The sequence below is a fragment of the Dasypus novemcinctus genome, chromosome 12, assembly GCF_030445035.2.
Source record: "Dasypus novemcinctus isolate mDasNov1 chromosome 12, mDasNov1.1.hap2, whole genome shotgun sequence".
Lineage (NCBI taxonomy): Eukaryota > Metazoa > Chordata > Mammalia > Cingulata > Dasypodidae > Dasypus > Dasypus novemcinctus.
This window is the reverse complement of record NC_080684.1, coordinates 8,334,097-8,348,998: the sequence shown is the minus strand read 5'-3', so window position 1 is coordinate 8,348,998 and position 14,902 is coordinate 8,334,097. Positions and strand designations below refer to the sequence as shown.

Here is a 14,902-nt window from a genome sequence, read left to right as displayed (position 1 = left end):
ATCTAACAAGGAAGGCTGAATATTTTATCAAAATATTAATGTTGATTATAATAAGAGATGCTAAGAAACCGTTTTTTTCATAATTTAAAATCAACTATCCCATCCTAAGTAGAAGAATTCTAAAAACAGTACACATTCATTCATTTATCAAATATGTACTGGGTATCTATGAGGCTAGTCATTAGTGAATACAAAGTTGTCTTTGTAACTCTCCTCTTCAGAGGGTCACAGTCCTGAAGAGGTGGCAGGTCTCAAACATGGCTAGGTTATAGGAACGTGGGAAGCACCACGCGCTGGGACGCACAGAGGGCAAAATGCGCAGAGGTAAAACCAGTGAAGTGGAGTCTGCCACTAGACTCTAAGTTTTCAACCCTGATCAGGAAACCATAACTTCTACCGCTCACTCTTCAGCACCTAACACAATGTCCTGCACTGAGCAAACTCAAGAAACGTGTTAGCAAGGGTAAATCTTGATGAGCGTTCAGGCATCAGAGGGGAGACGGTATCTGAGAAAACTCTTGAGGAAAGTGAGTCTTCCACGCAGGAAAATCTGGGTAAAGAGAGGACTGACACACGTAAAGATAGAAAGGCATCAACGTGAATGAACTTCCAAGATCTTCCTTCAGCAGGGCTGGTGTGCCAAGTACTTGCAGCGGAGCGGCAGGAGGCTGGAGAGGAAGGCAAGAGGCATACGAAGGGGTTTTGATGCTACGTCAAGGATTCTGCATGCACTGTGTGGATGAATGGGAACCACCAAAGAATCCAAAAGATAATTCGGTTTTGTCTTAGAAGAAATATTCTGATAATTCCCTGGAGGCACTGGACCAAGGCAGGGGCACTGACATAATATAAATGGATTGATTAAGAGGTAAAATAGAGTCAAGGACCTGACGGACACACACATAATACTTTTGGGGGTAGGAGGTTGGTCTGGATGTGACTACAAGGCTCCTGGCCTGGCAAGTAGGCAGGAGAAACAAGAGAAAGAGTGAGTCATGGGGGGGTGGGGGGGCGGTGGAGGAGTCAGCGGGGAAAGCAATTTTTTTTTTTTGAGGTACTGGGTCTGGAGATTGAACCCGGGACCTCGTATGCAGGAGGTCAGTGCTCAACCACTGAGCACATCGGCTCTGCTGACTTGGCTCATTGTTTGCTTGTTGTTGCTCATTATTTTGCTCATCTTTTGCTCATCTCATTGTTTGTTTGCTTGTTATTTGTTTTTGTTTGTTTGTTTCCTTTAGGAGGCACCAGGAACTGAACCTGGGACCCCCCCCCCCCATGTAGGAGGCAGGTGCTCAACTGCCTGAGCCACAAACACTCCCCAATTCAATTCTGAAAATACGGAATTACAGAAATAGGAAATGTCTTCAAAGGTAGTTGAGAATTAAGATATAGATTTCAAATGAGTGGATCAAATTATAGATGTAAACTAGTAGTTGAAGGCAAGACTGCAGGAGAGAGGATGTGTAATGTTGAAGAAAATTCTGTTATGTCACTCAAAATAGCTCCATGATTTAAAAGGCTCCACGATTTTACTATTTCTTTCTACCTCTATTCATAGCTTGATGCTAAAAACCTATTTGGGAAGACAAACATTAATGCTGCTTTAAAAATATACTTAGTGCTCATGGAAGATTGAGAGCTTAGGTTCTGAAATCTACTGGTCTCTTGTGTTACAAGATCCAGAAAGCTGTTTTGGCACGATGCTGAGAACAAATCAGGCAGATTATCAGAACATATGCTGAGCTTTCATTTACTTCATCAGCAACTGCTGTATGTGCTACTGAAAGCAAGGTTTCAGAAAACCAGAATAAGTTATTTTAGAAAGGAGGCACTTCAAACAGTGGTACATAAAAATAGAGCATTGCTACATTTTCTAAATGAGCACGTCAGGGATTATGTGGAAGAATGAGAAAGAACAAGGACCCTGAGTTAGTTAAATTCAGGAAAGTGCCCAAGAAGACTTTGAACTACAAGTGACTTTACCCAGGTTAATTTAACACAAGGATCCCCCTGGTGTTCAAAAGCCGAAACACCAACCTGAATCCCAAATCCCTGCACCCTGGTTCATTTAACGCTGCGTACGTTTTAACGTAGCTTCCGGACACTTTCAAGTGGGAACTCTTATTTTACACATGTACCAAGTTCTGTACACACTATTCACAAATGCACCCTCCTGCTTTTGTTTTGTGTGTGTTTGTAAGAAGTGTGTGTCTTTCCTACAGCCCATGCCATTTACATTTCTGGATACTGCCTGAAAGGCATATCCATGGCATTTCAGAAGGGAAGAAAGAGAAGGCAACTTGCATCCCCTGAACGGCTGGCACTGTTTTCCCACTCCGTCCCTCTTCCCCTTCCACCAACTCATATTCACTGAGGACGCAGAGTTCTCGGTGCTGGGGACATAATGATGAACAAGATGGAAAGTCCTGCTATCACAGCACTTAGAACAGGGGTTCTTAACAAGGACTTGAAACTAAAAAACACATTATTCTTGTGGGGACGTGTGGGTGCGGGCGTGATCTACTTGTTAAATACTGCACAGTGTAGTGTGGACTCGCTAAGGGGTCCGTGGTTTTCACCTGACTGGCAATGAAGTCTGTGCAACGAAAAAGGTTCAGGGCCCCTGACTTAAGAGTCTCACGGCAAAGACAGGCAATAAACAAGCGTAACAGCTGAAAACATAAAGACACACAGCAGCCATCGTCTAAGGAGAAGGAGCCAGGGGGCTGTCTGGCATCAGGGCATGCTCTCTGAGCCCTGAATGACAGGAAGAGTGAAGCCTGAGGACGAGGATATCGGGTTGTGCTTCCTGGTGGAGGGAGGGATTTGCAAGCACAAAGCTCTGGCGTATTCAAGACACCTTCAGGAAGAGAAGGATCAAAGACAGTCATCGGGAAGTGGAGGAGGAGTAGAAAGGAACAAGGCTTGATGCAACTTACAAGTTATAAAAGCCACTGTGGCTGCTGTGTGAAGAGCAGGGTACACTGTCAAAGCAGAGAGACCTCCTCAGGCAGGAAGAGAGGACAGCGGCTGAAGCTCAGGGGACAGAGAAAGGAAGAGGGAGAAGCAGCCTCGGGAAGATCTAATTTGCTTAGGGGCGATGCTGCAAAATGTGTTGGTCAACTGCAATGAATGTACCACACTACTGAAAGATGCTTTTAATGCGGGAAAAGGGGATGGAGGGCATATGCGAATCCCTTAGATTTTTCAATGTGACATTTTATGTAATCTAAGTCTCTTTTAAAAAATAAATATATTGTTTAAAAAGATAGATTTTGATGGAGGAGATAAAAAGACTTGCTAAAGGATTAGGTGTGGGATGGGAGAGAAAGAGAAGGACCAAGGATGACTTGGAGATGGAACGAACTAGGTGAAGGACAGCGGGACAGGGGGAAATCGAGAGTGTCATTTGGGATGTGTTTAATTAGAACAAAAGGTTTTGATGCTTTGTGCATTTGGTCATACTTTATAACCTATTTTTAAGAGATGAGAATCAGAGTCATAATAAAAGCACAGGTGCCAAGCTCCTAAATGTTTGCCGCCGTGGCGAAACCCACGCCTCCCCTCTGGGAAGAGCAGAGCCTTTGCGCTGCGCCGAGCCGCCCCTGCGGGGCTCTGTCCGCTCTCCGAGGCACGCGATGGTCGGACAGGACAACCCAGCCCAGTCACTGCAGCCCCGCTCGGAAGCAGGGATGACTCCTCGGTGAAAGGATCTAATGGTATTAGACAGGGCTTAGATCCTGGGCTCTAAAGCTGGAATCCTGGATTCAAACATGCATCACCACGAGCCACGAGGCTCTGGGCGGCCTCCCTGCTTTGGTTTTAGGAACTGACCAACTTTGACGGGGCTGGCGGCGGGGCTTCCGCGCCAGTGGCTTGTCGAGTGTTCATAGGACACACTGCCACCGGGGGGCACTGCTCTCCCGGAACCAGAGCCTGAGCCCGGAGTTCAGTCCCGGTGGCTCCTGCCCTGAAAGAGAAAGCCCGAGACCTGATTACCTCAAACCGTCAGCCACGTGCAGGGCGATCCTGTGCTGCAGGGTTCTGGTGAGGCTGGCCTTGTCCTGCTGCAGCAGGCGGTCCAGGGAGCCCTTGGGAGCCAATTCCATCACCAGCATCCGAGGACGAATCCCGGCAGCCAGCAAAGAGATCAAGCTCGGGTGGTGGAGGTGGCAAAGCACCACAAGCTCCTGCCAAAGTCGGACACCAGAGAGGAGTGAGACGACACACAGACCCCCTCACCCGACCATCTCCTTCCTGAAATGCGCCAACACTCTGAGCACCGTTTTCTCTAGGCGACTGAATTACAGCCGACTTCCCATTTCTTCTTCCAGGGTTTTTTAAATAGTTTTCCAAATGTGCGGGGATAAACAACCGGTTTTGAAACCACATTTTTAAATTTAAAATTCTGAGTTCTCTTTTCCCTGCTTCTATCAGAACACGGACTCCAGGGACAGAAGAGTCACGGCGGTCTTGCTAACGGGTCATGTCACTCTCATCTACTGAATCCTACTTAGCCTCAGCCCAAGTACTTCTCGGTTGCTACCAGGGACTCTTAACAAGGGGTCCTTGAGCTTGAATGAGCTTGAATCGAAACTCAAAAAGCCGTGATTCTTGCAGGGACGTGTGAGTGCAGGTGTGATATATGTATTAAATAGCACAGTGTACAGTGTGGACTTAGTGAGGGGTCCGAGGTTTGCACCTGCCTGGCAAAGGGGCTGGTGGAACCAAGAAGGTTAAGAAACCCTGCGCCTCTGAGCAGCTACTTCTAATTAACAGCCGCAGACAGGTGAGGTAAGCTATCATCTCTAGTTTACTGACCAGAGTTTACCAGAGAATGCCTAACTCCATGGAACCACACAGCATCAGCCCCTCCTGCAAGTCTCCAATGAGTCTTAGAACTAATTCCCACACAGTTCATGGCCGACGGCAGCCTGCCCTCACCCAGCCCCGGTCCCCTGGCAGAGGCATCTCCTTTCCTCTCCCCTTCACTCACCACTCTCCAACCACACTGCCTTCCTTCAATCTAGCATGTGCTCAGCTGCTGCCATCTCTCTCCTACTCGCTTATTTCTTCCATGATTTCTTTTCACTATTTGAAATTATTTTCATGTTTATTATCTGTCCTTTCCAACTAGATTGTAAAAGGATTTGTTTCTAAATTTGACATAGAGCCAAAAAAATGAGTGAATGAATTTGTCATCAGGTTAACTTGAAAAGGACAGTGGAAAATGGAAGTGGAAAGTATTTTCTCCAAGTGAGAGAAGAGAAACACAGAGAGATGTTAAAAGAGCGCTCAAGAAGCTAGAAATGCCACTTTACCTTAACAGAGAGGTCTCCACTCTGACACCAAGCCTTTATCTAGACACCACAGCACCTGAGCTTATTTCACAGACTCTTGATGGTGCTACTTCTGAATTCCATATGCACTTCATTCAGTATATTCTACTTTACTCCTGAACTTGCAATTTAGTTGCAATCTATAGCTTATGCGACGTCAGACTGATTCACGCTTTAACCTATGATTTCTGCAGAAACTGTGCTTCTTAACAATCAGCTTCAAAGACCTGGAGTATCAGTGCCAACTACGTTTCACAGAAAACTGAAGTGTAGAGAATTCTGCAAGCTGAAGAAGAAAAGCTGACTACCTTGAGGGGGTTTTCCAAGAATAAAAGCTGCAGGCTGCAACTGTCTTTGTTTAGTAGATTTTTTTTTTCTTGTATCTGAATTAGCTCAGTTGGTTAAAACTGATGGGAAGAAGTTAAATTAGCTCTCTTCCTTTCACAGGTACAGACAGAAGCCTAAAACGAATCCTGGGTAAGGAGCTCACTCGTTGCAAAAGAGTATAACGGATATACCCTAGTAGTTCATGATTGTGCAGCACTGAATGCCAAAGCCGGTCCGTCCATCTGTCCTTCCTTCCTTCTTCCCTTTGTAAGAAAAAGCATACTACTACTTGAACTTTTAATTTTCTATTTCTTCTACTATTTCCTTAGGTAGCCAGACTTCTGTATATATCATTTGTGTTCTGACTTCCGTCAAGAGATCCCCAAGCACATCTCATAAAATTTGAAACATATTAAAGACGAGTGACCAACTCTTGAAAACTCCATTTACACAACAAGCTACCTACAGACTAAAAGAGACTGTGCCCAGATTTGGTTTACAAACTTGCTTCTATTAATATATGCAAAAGGTTTGTTAACTTATTCGTAGAACTACAGTACAACTTTTGTCAGTAATAACCAAAATGCCCTCGGGATGTTTTGTCCGTAGATGAAAATTTTTCATATTTATAGTGCCTAAAATATTGTAATTATATTTTAGTTTCAGACAAAAATACTCTTTAAAGTAAATCAAGGGGAAAAGTAAAAAGGAATGGATTCAAAAATCCTGTTGATTTCTGGTTTAAAAAAGCAGAAAGAGCAATGCATTTTACCTCCCCTCCCACCTGCCTCCTTCCCTCACTCCTACTGTCAGTAAAGACTCACACAGTTAATAAGTTAATTAATAAACTAACTGCAGTCTGCAGAACAAGTAGCAGCACCAGAGTGGCCGGTGTTGGATACTCGCTCAGCACCCACTTCCCTTACTTTCTTCCTGACAGTATCTTGAATTTTGCTCAGGCATCCAACCTTCACCCACAGAGCCCGTGACCTTCAGAGGCACTGACCCCACCTCAGACTTGGGAAAAGGTGGGGATATTCTAAATGACGCATCCCCATTGCCCAGTTACGGGTTCAGTCATACAGGCTGAAGCCAATCAGCATACAGCATTTCCCTGGACACAGATGTTGGCTGAGAAAGGGACGTGGGACTCAGATAAGTCCAAGGCAAGTTTCCTTAAAGGGCAACTATGGAGGGTTTTCTGTCCCTCTGAAGTACAAGACCCCAAAAGTAACACACTCTTTTCTTCTATTCTTGTAGAATGCTAACTGTGACGCATGGGACCAATTTACCACAATGAGAAAAGCCATCCTGAAAGAGAGGAAAAAAAAACCCGGGCCTCCTTGACCCGTGTGGAGCTGGCCCATGTGCAGTGCTGACGCGCGCAAGGAGTGCCCTGCCACGCAGGGGTGTCTCCGCGTAGGGGAGCCCCACATGCAAGGAGTGCACCCCATAAGGAGAGCCACCCAGTGTGAAAGAAAAGTGCAGCCTGCCCAGGAATGGTGCCGCCCACACGGAGAGCTGACACAACAAGATGACGCAACAAAAAGAAACACAGATTCCTGATGCTGCTGATAAGGATAGAAGCAGTCACAGAAGAACACACAGCGAATGGACAGAGAGAGCAGACAACTGGGGGGGGGAGAGAAATTTTTTTAAAAGTTTTAAAAAATAAATAAAATTAATGTAACAAATAATTTCAAAAATTGGGAAGTAGACAGGAAGGGGAAGTAAGATAAAGTGTAAGTTTATTTTCTGCATCTTTTATAGAAGAGAGTAAACAGGTTCTTTCTAAAGTTAATAAATCAAGACAATGAGAGGTATACGCTTACCAGTGAGAGCGCTGGTTGAAGACTTCTGACCTTCAATCAAATTAGCAAAGTCAGGTCATGCTTTCAATTATTCCTTTCACTCTGAGCATACAGAAGTCATGCTCAATTTAAAATGGAAAAAAAAGAAAAAAGAGGCGGTGGACTTGGCCCAGTGGTTAGGGTGTCCGTCTACCACATGGAGGGCTGCGGTTCAAACCCCAGGCCTCCTTGATCCATGTGGAGCTGGCCCATGTGCAGTGCTGATGCGTGCAAGGAGTGCCCTGCCACGCAGGGGTGTCCCCTGTGTAAGGGAGCCCCACGCGCAAGGAGTGTGCCCAGTAAGGAGAGCTGCCCAGCGTGAAAGAAAGTGCAGCCTGCCCAGGAATGGTGCTGCACACACGGAGAGCTGACACAGCAAGATGATGCAACAAAGAGAAACACAGATTCCCGTGCCGCTGACAACAGAAGCAGACAAAAAGACGCAGCAAATAGACACAGAGAACAGACAACTGAGGTGGGGGGAAAGGGGATAGAAATAAATAAATAAATCTTAAAAAAAGAAAAGAAAAAAGAAAGAAAAGTACCCAGAGGAAAAGAGGACCTGAAGTGAGGAACCTGCTAGGCCTCAAGTCTGGAGATAGGCAGTGAAGCGGCTGGAAGTCTGACTTGTGTTTCAGAATACCGTGGCCTAGAACTCTTAACTAGTGTGGTAGTAAGGTGTTATTCTTCACCCTTTGTGTAATCTGCTCAAATTGCAGAAATTCCCTGTCTCGCCAGAATAATTTCTGTTTTGTGTTGGCTTTATCAAGTTCTTGATTATTTTAAAAAATAAATAAATCAAAAAGCAGACTCCTAACTTGTGGGGGGGGGGGGGGAGAATATGAGGGCAGGGTGGGGGGAGCTCCTAACAGGGCCCAAGATCCTACATTTCTAAAAAGTTCCGGAAAATGTTGGGCTGCAGGTCCATGCACGGCATTTTAAGTAGCAAGTTTCTCAAGTAAAAGATGGTGAGTAGGTGAGTTCTGTTAAAACACTTACATGATTACTTGATAATTACAATTACAGGAATTCTCAAAATGCTATCTTTTCTTCGATTTTCAACAGGAGAAACAAAACAAAACTTTTTACTCCATAAAGAAAGGACAAAGTAGGATTTCATAAATAAATGTTAAGTGAACTTTTGGAGGAAATGTGGCCATCAACTTGCCTTTTCACAACTGTATACAAAACAAGAGTTCCTTGGAGATTAACAAAGTGTAGTTTAATATAATGATATTATTGGATTTCTTACTTGTCTTAACAGTCTAAGCGATGTATGTTTATTAAAAATCTTCACAGCCACTTCTTCTCCTTCATAAGCTGCTCGATAAACTGATCCAAAACTGCCATCACCTTTGGAAAAGAAATTAAGAGAACTTTTAATCTACCCAAGGAGAAGAATTAATAAATTATATCAGTTGTAACTGCTGAAGAGAAGTCCGACCCACTCATTTCAATGAATCAAATTTCCTTTAATGCTTTCTCTTCCATTTGCTTCTTGAACTAAGATACATCCAAAGATGTCATGCCCTTCCTGCCCTGTACACACTCCTTCCTCAATTATTCTTCATTGGCTCCTGTGATGGTTAGGCTACTGTGTCAACTCGGCCAGGTGACTGTGCCCAGTTGTTTGGTCAAGCAAGCACTGGGCTAACTGTAATACAAGGGCATTTATGGGCTTTAGTCGCCATTGACTTTACTGCATAGGAGGCTGATTACATCTACATCAACCAGGGAGATTGCTGTCAGCAGTGGGTGAGATTTTAGTCCATCAGCTGAATGCCTTAAAAGGGGAAGTGATTTCAGCATTCAGAAAGCCCATGTTTGGACAGCCAACATCTCCCACAAACTCATCAAGGACTTTACTGGACTCTCATCGGAACCCCTGGTTTGCAGCCTGCCTGCAGAACCTGGACTTGTGCATCCCCATGGCCACGCGAGAGATTTTACGAAATCTCATGCTATCAACAGACATTTCCTATTGATTCTGTTTCCCTAGAGAACACTGACTAATGCAACTCCCGTGACTTACTTATCCTTATATCTTCATTTATGGCCCAGGCTATCTCAACTCTGCCCTATACACATAACTTCGTATTGGATAGTTCCACTTGCGCACACTGCCAAATCTTAACCACATTCCACCTAAAGCCCCACTTGACATCTCTTCTCCAAACCTGTTTTTATTCCACCTTCCAAACATCTGATTTTAAAAAAAAAATTAAAAGAAAAAATCTCTTTTATTGGTCATTTTGGACTCAAAACACAAGAACTATCTTCAACCCTGTGCCATAGCTCCTTGGGGGCCCCTCTGCTGCCTCCCTCGCGGCCGTGACTTCCTTTCCATTTCCACAGCCCCCGGCCCATTCCGAGCCCTTGGTGTCTTCTGACTTGACCAGGGTCTCTCAAGTTCATTCTCTACATTCTCTCCTAATTTCCCTGTAATTCCACTCTGAGTGTGTCACTTTCCTGCTCAAAAACCAATTAACCCACTTTACCCGCTAAAAGAAACCCAAGCTCTGCTTCGTCTTCACCTTGCAGTGCCTCCTTTCCTCTCTATCTTGTTCTCATTCTACTTCTCCATCTCTAGGTTCTCCTCCAGGAGTCTCCTCTGGGTCCTGGCCGCAAAGCATAGCTGAAGAGCTTTATAAAAACACAAAAGTTGAGGCTCTACCCTCAGATTCTAATTTAATTACTCCCCAGAGGGACTACATTCGGTTTTCTGTTTTATTTGCTTTTTCTTTGACACCCCAGGTGATAGAAACGAGCAGCCTGGGCTGAGTGAGAGACACTGGGATGGCCAAAAGTTCCGGAACATTCTTCGTGCCTTCAGGCCTCGGAATCTTCCCTTGAGCCATTCCTTGAACGGCTCTGCTACTGAATCCTCTCAGCTCTCTCCTGGGAGGTTTTTAAGCCCATAAGGCCCAGTGCAGACAGGAACCCCTCTGAGACGCCAATCACAATCCCGTGCGCAGGGTCTTTCCACTAACAGAAAATAAACCCCTACTGGTACGAAATCTATGGTACTCAAATAGCACCTTGAAATGGAGTCACTTGAAAGAGAGAACTGATTGAGTAAGAAAGAGCTGGAAGGAAATGTAATGATGCTAAAAGGTATTATTTCTAAGTCATGAAATTATGCTTCTTTGTGAGGCGGCTTTGACCTACTTTTGTAATTTTTGAAATATCGATAATAAGCACATATAAGCACACACTACTAAAGCTTAGAAACACTTCACATTAAAATAAAAAAAGCAACATGGAGTTAAAACCTAGAGTCATTAGGAGATAAGAGGACAGCTGTGAAGGAATACTGCTGCTTAATGCACGTAGAATTTTTAGCTTTACTGTACAAGTGTGGAGAGGGATAGCATTGAAGGTAACATAGTGAGTAGCAGCTGATTTATAAATGGGATTGTGGCTGAAAAGGGTAGTCTAGGGACGTAAATGTCAATTGAAAGAAAGCTGGAGAATAAGCTAAGGACTGAATAGCACAGTGAACCCAGAGGTGGAGGAGGATTGTGGTGGATGGTGCAGATGCAAGCATGTCCTTCTGTGAGCTAGAACAAATGTACGTTGCTATTGCAGGGTGATGGGGATGTGGAGAAGCATGGGGAAAATACAATTAATGTAACCTGTGGACTACAGTTCACAGCAATACTGTAATATTCTTGCATCAATGCCAAAGATGTGCTGTGTTAATAAGAGGAGAGTATGGAAAAAATATGCCAAATATATGCTACGGACCATAGTTAGTGGTAGCATTATCTCATAACCTGTAACAAACGTTCCCCAATGTTGTGGTGGGTTGGTAAAGGGGTGTTGTATGGGAATTCAACACATGGGCGTGACTTTCGTAAGTTCACAACTTCTGTAAAAAAATATATTTTTTAAAAATCTGCAGTTTTTAAGAAAACAAAAATCAGACTGGCTTGGCATAAGGGTTTATAAAACCTTTTTTTAAAATCACTATGCTAACATTAAATGAATGGATAAATGAAGTTTAAAAAGTAATAAAAGATAAAAAAGCAAATAACTTATTTGAGTGTATGTGTTGTATCTTCTTCTAGATTGTAAACATGTTGAAGCATCTGTACCTTATCAGTCATGGTAAGATACAGATGCTTCCACCCCTCTAGCATTCAATAAATTACTTAACTTTTAAAAACACCGTTGGTACTTAATACTAATGGTGCCAAGAAAGTTTGAAAGGGGGAATTGAAGGCTATAGTTAACTGTTGAGTAATGGAATGAAAAATAGAATTGGGCAAACAGGAGAAGGGAAAAAAGAAAGAATAATGGAAGGGGAAGGGAAGGGAAGCAGAAGGGGAATAGGTAGAAGAGATGGAAACTTAATCTCTGTTCTGGTTTTCCTCAACAACAGAGAAAAAATTTAATGGAGCAGAGAAGGAACGCACCCTTAGGAGGCATGTCAGTATGTGTCAGGTAAGAGAATTAGAGATTTTTAGTTTTTGAAGACCTCCCCTTCTTTGGGAATTACTTTCATATTAAAATAGACGAGCAGTGGAAGAAACCGTAGCATTAGTCTGGAGAAAGTGGCCACGGTAGTTGCTCAGGGCAGGGAGAGGGAAGAGGAGATGAGATGTGGGGGCATTTTCAGGACTTGGAGTTATCCTAAATGATATTGCAGGGACAGATGCTGGACATTATATATCCTGCCATAACCCACTGAATGTTTTGGGGGAAACTATAATCCATGTGGTGCAGCAGTGCTCCAAAACGTATTCACCAAATGCAATGAATGTGCCACAATGATGAAAGAGGTTGTTGGTGTGGGAGGAGTGGGGTGGGGTGTGGGGTATGTGGAAACCTCTTATATTTTTTAATGTAACATTTTTTGTGATCTATGTATCTTCAAAAAAATACAATAAAAAATGAAAAAAATTTAAAAATTAAAAAATAAAAAACATTTATTTTCCCATTAAAAAAAGAGTGTGCTCTGTCACATCTGTCAGGTGAGCTAGAGCAGAAAGTAGGTTAGAGGCTGCTATGTTTTAATTGTGACAACTAGACAGAAAGAAAATTAAAGCAAGAAAATCTTCCTAACTCATCAAATTACACCACAAAGTACCTGTCTACTGTGGCTTTCCAAAAAAAGGAAGAAATGCACCCCACTGCACTCCAGAAACACACACACTATGTATTTATAGTTTAAAACATGTTTACAAAAGAAGTCTATGAATACTCACAAATGTAATTAGATGTGTCATATTAGTCACTGCATAATAGTTACCACTATCTAGGAAGGAGGATTAACAACAGACCCATCATTCACTCCTTCCCTGCTAGGGAATCAAGTAAGGGAGCTGGGAGGCATAAATGATCTCCACCAGGTCACCCTGGCAGAAAGACACTAGGGAGAGGAAGCAGCTGTGGCTCAACTGATAGAGCATCTGCCTACCATACGGAGGTTCCAGGGTTCAAATCCAGGGCCTCCTGACCCGTGTGGTGAGCTGGGCCACGCACAGTGCTGCCACGTGCAAGGAGTGCCGTGCCACACAGGGGGGCCCCATGTAGGGGTGCCCCATGTGCAAGGAGTGTGTCCCACAAGGAGAGCCACCCCACTCAAATAAAGCGCAGCCCACCCAGGGGTGGTGCTGCACCCACGGAGAGCTGACGCAGCAGGATGATGCAACAAAAAAAGAGACACAGATTCTTGGTGCAGCCTGACAAGAATGCAAGTGGACACAGAAGAACACACAGCGAATGGACACAGACAATGGACAAAGACAATGGGGGAGAAGGGGAGAGAAATAAATAAAATAAATCTTTAAAAAAAAGAAAGACACTAGGGAGTCTAATTGAAATACTGCTTTTGGAAGGTTATACCAGTCAGTCCGTAGCAGTGATTCTCCTCCATTGGCAATGCTGGCCGCCCAACCCCGGGGACATCAGGCAATATCTGGAGGCATTTTTTATGTCATCCCTCGGGGGAAAGGGACACACTACTGTCATCTATGGGTAGAGGCTGCTAAACATCCTATAGTGCATGAGAGCTCCCTGAGCAAAGCATTTCCAGGCTAATATGTTAATAGTGCTACTGTTGGGAAATTCTAATACAATTGTTTTTAGTGAATAAACATGGAATGAACAATTACATAACCGTTTTCATACCTGCATAACTAATGGAATATAAACCACAGGTGTTTTCCTACGGCTTTTTGAACAATGCTCAAAACTTGTCTATTAATCCAAAACTGAAAAAGGACATTTTTTGAAGGTTTGTCTGCCAGTTTTGGGGTCCTTCAGAGTAAAGTTATACCATGTCTGGTCCTTGCCTGTACCCTTGAAATCATTAGTCCAGTTGGGTGTTGGGCAAGATCTCAGGTTTGTCAATTTAACATTTTTTGTTAACCCAAAATTGCTGATACATTCACTTCCAGAGTCTCAACACATTTCATTTCAATGTGAAGACTGAAGGTACAAAGGAGATTAACGTCATATGTCATATGTCATGTACCAAATTCTGGACATTTTGTTTTTAACAGCATTATATCCTGAAAGATGAACTGTAGGTATTCTTTTCATGGTAATTTAATTAAAATTAAATGGACCCATGCAAAACAACAAATAGGACGTAAAGTCAGAATTCTCTTCACATGCATTACATTTAACCAAACCAAGGCTCTTCACAGTCTTCCAAATGACTCCCAGGAAGGCTTAGAACTTGAGCACAGCCCCAGTTTAATGCTTCTGAACTTGCTAACCCCAAATTGCTTATTTATGAATATTTTTATGAGAATTCAGCATTGTCATACTAAGACAACTACTGTTATGAATATGCAGAGCTGTTCTCCCTTTAGTTATTCCACCTTTCCAAGGCTGCTTCACATGACTCAGCTGGAAACCTCCTTATCTGCCTCCTCCATCCCTGTCAACTGCAGTGAGTGCAAGGACATATTTCACTAATATTTGTGCTTTCAGGATGGTACCATCTTCCTCTCAATCCTTATCTACGTGAGTCTATGGAAAACAAATTCCAGATTTGTAACATGATATTTTAAATATAGCATACCCAACAAAATATATTATAAACAAGCATCTGAAGACAATGAAAATCTATGAAAATCAAATGATGATATTTGTATATTTTCTCATGTATAAGAAAAACACTTCTCATGCCCTAATTTTTATTTTCAAATCAACAAAATTATTTACCTAAGAGAAATTCTGGGGCTTGTTCAAATTCCAGCTCATCATTATTCAACATAATATTTCTAGGCAGGTCAGCCAAAATCAAATCAGGAGCAATCTGAGATATTGGGATGGTGAGCCTTGGTTGATCTGGATTTACTAGGAGGTCTCCTAAGACAGAAGTAAAAGATTTAAAAGATAACATGGAAATAAAGATTACATATCTATCAT

The 14,902-nt window shown here is 43.1% G+C and overlaps 1 protein-coding gene across 1 annotated transcript in view; it reads right to left on the bottom strand.

Moving 5' to 3' along the window:
• Positions 1-14,902, bottom strand: part of LRRK2 (leucine rich repeat kinase 2) — a 174,027-nt gene that overhangs the window by 41,969 nt on the left and 117,156 nt on the right. The window contains exons 38-40 of the mRNA XM_071218762.1: positions 14,696-14,842; positions 8,769-8,869; positions 4,000-4,190 (exon numbers count right to left, since the gene is read on the bottom strand). Of these exons, the coding sequence (XP_071074863.1) occupies positions 4,000-4,190; positions 8,769-8,869; positions 14,696-14,842 (439 nt within the window). The remainder of the gene's footprint in view (positions 1-3,999; positions 4,191-8,768; positions 8,870-14,695; positions 14,843-14,902) is intronic.